The 6,826-nt window shown below is 43.9% G+C and overlaps 1 protein-coding gene across 1 annotated transcript; it reads left to right on the forward strand.

Annotated features, from left to right (window-relative positions):
* LOC123080434 (pentatricopeptide repeat-containing protein At2g39620) lies at nt 1-6,483 on the forward strand. The gene is made up of 5 exons (XM_044503363.1): nt 1-105; nt 378-3,578; nt 3,682-3,761; nt 4,933-5,064; nt 5,572-6,483. Exons 1-2 carry the CDS (start codon nt 1-3, stop codon nt 3,246-3,248), a joined length of 2,976 nt encoding a protein of 991 aa, XP_044359298.1. The 3' UTR covers nt 3,249-3,578; nt 3,682-3,761; nt 4,933-5,064; nt 5,572-6,483.
* Nucleotides 6,484-6,826: the final 343 nt, after the last annotated feature.

Raw genomic sequence — 6,826 nt, forward strand, 5'->3', positions numbered from 1 at the left:
ATGGCGAAGGTGAGGTTGGCGTCATCCAATTCTAAAGGAGAGGGCTTCTGCGAGAAATGTCTTGCTATGGCAGGAAACCGAGCAGGAAGGGAAGGGTCCGACAGGGTAAGTAAAAGGGTGCATCGTGGGGTGTTTTTTTGTTGGGCCCATGTATGTTGAAGATAAAATTACAGATATTAAGACAACCACATTTTCTACGAGGGGAGAGAGGGGATGAGAAAGAGATGAGCTTCAACTTTGAAGATCACCCTAATCATTTGTGTCATTCAATTATATCCATTGCAGCCCAGCGTTCTCATAGTAAACTAGTAAGATCGTTCGAGGCCCTTTTTCCCTCTTCAGTGAAACTCTCACCAGATCCATCCGTTTAAATCCAGGCCCTCCAAACATTGATCAGACGGTTAGAAGAAGCTCCAACAGTTCTTACAGTCAGTGGCTGGAGTAGCCCATCACTCTCTGACCAATCTGGGCCCTCGCCTCCAAGCCCATTTTGCCGGCGACTATGCGCGTGGAGATCCCGTCATTCTCCACCGCCGCCGCCGCCGCCGTCGCCCATCCCCGGCGACCCACCCGCCACCTCGCTTATGTTACGGTCTCTCCCCATTCTACTCCTCCACTCCGCGCTCTCCTCCAAGCCGACCCCATCTAGGCTCCTCTCTTCCGCCGCCGCCGCCGCCGCGGCCTCCACCGGCTCGGTTGCGCGGGGCGGCGGGGCGCATGGCAGCGTATCGGCCGTATTGGCCATTGTGGGACCCATCGAGCTCCTCTTGCCGTCCTCCGAGGCGCGCCTCTACGTGCGCCTCCTGCGGCGCTGCGCGCTCGACGCGCTCGCCGCCGGCGCCGGCGCCGTCCACGGGCACGTCCTCAAGCGCGGCTTCGCCCCCGACACGCTCGTCTCCAACGTCCTGATGGACACCTACGCCAAGGGCGGCTCCCTGGCGGCCTGCCGCCACCTGTTCGACGAAATGCCTCACAGGGACGTGGCGTCCTGGTGCACCGTCGTTTCTGCGCACGCCAGCCGGGGCCTCTGGATTGATGCCATCGGGGTGTTCAAGGGGCTATTGTCCTCCGAGGTGAAGCCAAACCGGTTTGTCATCTCGGCGACGCTGAATGCATGTGCCAGGTCTGGTGTCATGGAGCTGGGGCTCATGGTACATGGATTGGTGATTAAGTCTGGGTTGGGTGTTGATAGGTTTGTGGAGGTTGGATTTGTCGATATGTATGCAAAATGTGGCAATGTAGGCTGCTCTTTTAGGTTCTTCAGTGAAATTCCGGTGAAGAGTTCAGTTGCTTGGAATGCAATGATTTCAGGTTTTATTGAGAATGGCTGTGTTGTGGAGGCTGCTGAGCTTTGCAGGGATATGCATAGAGTTGACATTTCAATGGATGTGGTGACATTGAGGTTAGCTGCTGGCGTCGCTGCTTTTCTTGGAATGTTTGAGCTTTGCAGGAATGTTCATGTTTATGCACTTAAAGTGGGGTTGGGAAGAGATTGTTATGTTCTGTCTGAGCTGGTTAAGTCAGCCGGGAGGGTAGGTGATACTCAGTACATTGGACAGCTTGTTGCTGCAGCTAGAAGGCGTGATGCATCTTTGTATTCTTTAGCTATATCAGGCTATCACTCAAATGGTTGCCGGGATGAAGCAGTGAAGCTAGTTGAACATCTTCTTTCTTCAGGCCTCAGTTTAAGGGAAGGGGATCTGGTCACCGTTGTAGATGTTTGTCATATCAAAGAGGAAGTTCAGCAAGTGCATGCTTATACATTAAAATCTGGAAGCTTCAGTTATATTAATGTATGTAATGCTCTTATATCGGTATACTCTGAAATAGGATCGCTGATGCACGCCGAAGCAATCTTCAAAACTTCAGAGTCACGAGATGTTGTATCATGGGCTGCAGTCATGGCAGGCTGTGTCAAGAACCTCCAATTTGAAAAAGCATTTGGTTATTTTAGAGGGTTAAGAAATTCTGGAGCACTATTAGATCAGCACTGTGTTGCTACTATCATAAATTCATGCACAGGACTTGAAGACATGGATAAGGGAGAGCAGATTCACGCTCTGGCTCTTAAAGTTGGGATATTGGTTGCTGACTTTGTTAGTGCTTCCCTAGTGACCATGTATGCAAAATGCCATCATATTAAGTGTGCTGCTGAGCTTTTCTCCCACACACCTTTTCCGAGAAATATAGTTTTAACTAATGCGATGCTCTCGGGGTATTGCTGGAATTTCCTGCCAGAGAAAGCTCTTCTGCTCTTCTGCAATGAATATCGTTCTGGTCTGCGTCCTGATCATTTCACTTGTTCAACTGTTCTCAGTGCATGCGCCGATATAGGAGCAAAGGAGACTGGTGAACAGGTTCATGGCTATCTTGTAAAGATTGGTTCTGAATACATGGATGCCATTGTTGGAAATGCTATCATAGACCTTTATGTCAAGTGTGGAAGCATTGCCAGTGCTTGTAGTTTTTTCCATAGCATGAGAAGTTGGAGCATAAATTCATATGCAATGCTAATGTTGGGTTATATTCAGAACAGATGTGGTGATGAAGCTCTTCATCTTTTCTCCAAAATGCAGCACAGTGGATTGCGTGCAAACCGTGTTACCTTTGCAAGAATTTTGCGTGGATGTGCTGACCTATGTGCTATTGATTTAGGGAGACAAGTCCATGCTTCTATTATAAAGATGGGTTTGATCTCTGATGTATATGTCGCAAATGCACTTGTAGGAATGTATAAAAGATCTGACGGTTTGATGGAATCAAGAAGAGACTCTCAAGAAATTTTGGCAGGAAATGGTCCAGAACAGAATACTGAAGATAACTGCTATTCAGAACAAAGGGATGGAAGCAGCGACCTTGAAGAAATTGGGCTGTTTACGTTGGAAGAAGAGAAAAATCATGAAACTTATGCTGATGTGCGGAATATTTCTATTTGTGCTGCTTCTCAGTACTCCGGAACTCCACTTCCCATCCATGTGGTTGGACAGGAACTTAGGATGAACACTATCATGTGGAGTGGAAGAAATGAGAAGGGCAGTGAAAGCAAGGTTTTTCTAGATACAGGATATCAGGGAAACAGAGGTGGATCTCACAAGCTGTTTAACTTGTTACACGTGGACAGCACTGGATCTGACCAATTCGTCCTAGTTGTCTTCATTGACAATAGCCTTAAGATAGAGGATACAAGATTTGTTAATACCGAGTTAATAAGATCAGGTGTTGCACCAGCACTCGGCATTCCTCCTTGACAAGTTATTGCGCAGTACGAAAACTACTTACTGGCCCTGTTATTTCTCATGCAACAAACTGAATCATCATGTTGGCATATCAGAAAAGCATGCAAGGGAAGCAAACTCTGAGTTGGGTTATGAGTTCATGCATCATTCACCCCTCAAATCCACATCACGTCTATGAACTTTCACATGATGCACACCATATGACCATGAAAACTCAATATCTCTTTGCATTTTCATGGGAGATGTTTACACCAAGTTAAAGTAAACCAAACACTGCTTTGAAGTTCTCCAACCGCTGGATGGTTTAGTTGCATGGAAGAATAGATCAAGAATGTCGAACAGGTTAGCACGAAATAGTTAGCTATACCTCATTTAGTTGGTACTTGTTCTAATCTTTTAGTTATGGTGAACAACTCATGATTTTCACACATTTTCTTTCATGCAGGGGACAACTCCTCTCTTCAAGCACTTCCATGACAGGAGGTAGCAGGCTCGGAAAAGTCAGCTTGAGCTTTGTTCACTGCTGTAAGTTAACAAACATTTATGGTGCTTAGGCACACATTCTTACTAATACCTCTTTGCTTGCTTGAGCATTGATTATTGCATCGAGTTGACAAAGATTGTGGTACTTATGCATATTGCTTTACTAATACTCCCCCCGTCCCAAAATAAGTGACTCAACTTTGTACTAACTTTGTACTAAAGTTAGTACAAAGTTGAGTCACTTATTTTGGGACGGAGGGAGTACTACCTCCGAGGTAGTACATCATTACTTGCTTGAGCTTGGATGCTGTGACTTAGGCATACACTTTTACTAATACCTCCTTGCTGCTACTTCATCTTTACTGTATGCATAAATGAAATACTCTTAGTTGATTCCTACACTAACACCAGTATGTTAGAGGACTGCAACTTGGAAAAGTAATTGCAACTCCTCAAGCTGCTACTCTGCACCGTCTCCTAATCTCCTATAGTTCATTCAACTTCACCGGTAAGATTGTGAGATTATTAAATCTTTTAGCCCAACCAATATTGCTTCGAAGAATGTATCTTATTTCAAAATTTGCCGTCGAACGTTAGAAATGTGGTTCATTCTCTGAGATAAGACATATGTAGGTGAGATGTTTTCCGTGGTAATGAAATGAGAACATGCACGTTCGATATTGTTATTTCTGACTGACATTGTTGAATACTATGTAAGATGTTTGTAGTTATGTACTGATGGTTCAGTTCATTCTTGAACCAAATGGAATTGCAAATAAATGCTATACTCCCTCTGGTCCTTTTTATTTCGCATATAGATTTGTCTGAAATCAAACTTCAGAAAGTTTGACCAACTTTATTGAAAAAAATATCCACATTCACAATACGAAATCAATATCATTAGGTGCGTCGTGAATTTAATTCTCATATTATACTTTATTATTGTAGATGTTGATATTTTTGCATACAAATATGGTCAAACTTTACAAAGTTTGACTTCAGACAAATCTTATATTCGGAGTAAAAAGGACCGGAGGAAGTACATAATAAATCTAGCAAAAATATATTTTCCTTGTTGAGAATTCTTCCGCCCATTCCATTAAATGAAATCTTCTGGCTATGTTGTGCCTTCTAATGTTATCAGTCAACACCGTATAATTGCATGGCTGGTCAATCTGCCGCTATCTTTGCTAATTTTTTATTCATTTGACAGAAACTAGCACCAGACTTGAATGAGAAGAATGGTACATCAGACGTGGCGGAATCCAGGATGTTGCACATTTTTGTTGTGACTACTCCTAAGCATCATTTCCCAATTCAGCAACTTCAATCTGATAGTAAGATTGTAAGTTCAGTGTGCTATTCAGATTTCCTTTTATGCTTTTCCACACTCCTACACCTACAGTGCTATTTCCTTGCTAAATTCTCTCTTATTTGCAGAAGTTCATCTTCTTGTTGATGTATCAGCGTTGCATAGTGGTTTATCTTGCTATATAATGTACCGGAAATACTTGTCGGAGGAATGGATGTATCTAGACGTATTTTAGTTTTAGATACATCTGTTTTTATGCATTTCTCCGACGAGTATTTCCGGACGGAGGGAGTAGTAGCCTTGGGGCATTTTTATAATTGGTACGTGTATTCTGGTATCTAGGTGTGATTAGGTGGTCCTTGATACCTACAGTTTTTTAGACAATATTTACATAGCTGTTGTATAAAATAACATCCATTAATTCAATGCTCATATGGTACTGGGTACTTGAATTCCTCGTCCAACTCCAGCCCTAGTTCGTAGACCCCTTTCTCAAACAGATGGTCATGTTTATGCTGACACTTGTTGCTTATTCATCAGGATCTGCAAGATAACCACAGTCAAGGCAAGCAGTTGCATCCAGCATAAAACCACTGGTTCCGCCCTTGTATTTTTTTTGGGGGGCTTTTTAGATGAGATGGAGCTAGCACACACCAACTAATCTGTGAGATAAAAAGGTATAGATATATGAATACGATACCCGATCAACACTGTTGGGTTCCTAGCATAAAAGGAAAAAAAGAAGAGCTATGATAGAAGAAAGGGTGCAAATTGCAGAAGGTTGTCAACAAGAGTCACAACTGTAAACTGCAAACTGGTGTCCATGTTTTTTTGTCCATTGTCAAGAATTTGAAGGTTCCTATAGCTCTTACTCTTGTCATGCCTTTATGAACAACAGCGGTAAGCTACCAATGTCAAGCTCAAATCAAACACTAGGAGTATAGGAATTCTCATGGGTTCGCACTCGGTTCTGTCTGTTTCTCCCCAAGCGAGACGCGAGGAAAGCCGGCCAATCAATCTGGAAGGGCACCGCCGTGTGCGATTTGAGAGTCTCCAAAATTGGGCCAAACAGATGGTCGTGTTTATGCTGGCACTTGTTGCTTATTCATCAGGGCCCTGCAAGGCTGCAAGATGATAACCACAGGCAAGGCAACACAAGCAGTGCCATCCAGCATAGTACCACTCTGGTTGTCATGAAACCTCCGGTTCTGCCCTTGTTTGTTTTTTTGGGGTCTTTTTGGACCAGATGGAGCTAGGAGACATTGGCTATTCTCTGGATAGTTTCGTGAGAATAGTTCATCCTAATTGTGAGATGAAAACGTATAGATACGAGTATCATCGATCAAAACCCTAGGGTTCCTCATGAAAAAGGACAGAATAAAAAGCTACGATAGGGCGACAGATGCAAATGAATGTCAACAATAATCACAAGTGTAAACTGCAAACTGCAAACTGGTGTTCATCAAGTATTTTTTTTTTTCTGTTCCTCGTTAATGACTCGTAGGTTCCTGAAGATCTTATCTGGCTTGTCATGACTTCAGGAACAACAAGAGAAAATTTCAAATGAGAAGTTCAAATCAAACACTAGGAATGTAGGAATTCTCATGGGTTCTCTGTCGGTTTAGTCAGTCTGTTGCCCCCCAAGCGAGACTCGAAGAAAGCCGGCCAGTCCATGTCGAAGGGCGCCGACGTCTGCGACCGGAGATGCCAAAGCAGGCCGGTCACCTCATCCATCTCCCCGGTCTCGAGATCGACGGCGTACATGCGCTCGTAGACGTCTTCGACGAACAACGCG

Source organism: Triticum aestivum, chromosome 1B, assembly GCF_018294505.1.
Source record: "Triticum aestivum cultivar Chinese Spring chromosome 1B, IWGSC CS RefSeq v2.1, whole genome shotgun sequence".
In the NCBI taxonomy this organism is placed as follows: Eukaryota; Viridiplantae; Streptophyta; class Magnoliopsida; order Poales; family Poaceae; genus Triticum; species Triticum aestivum.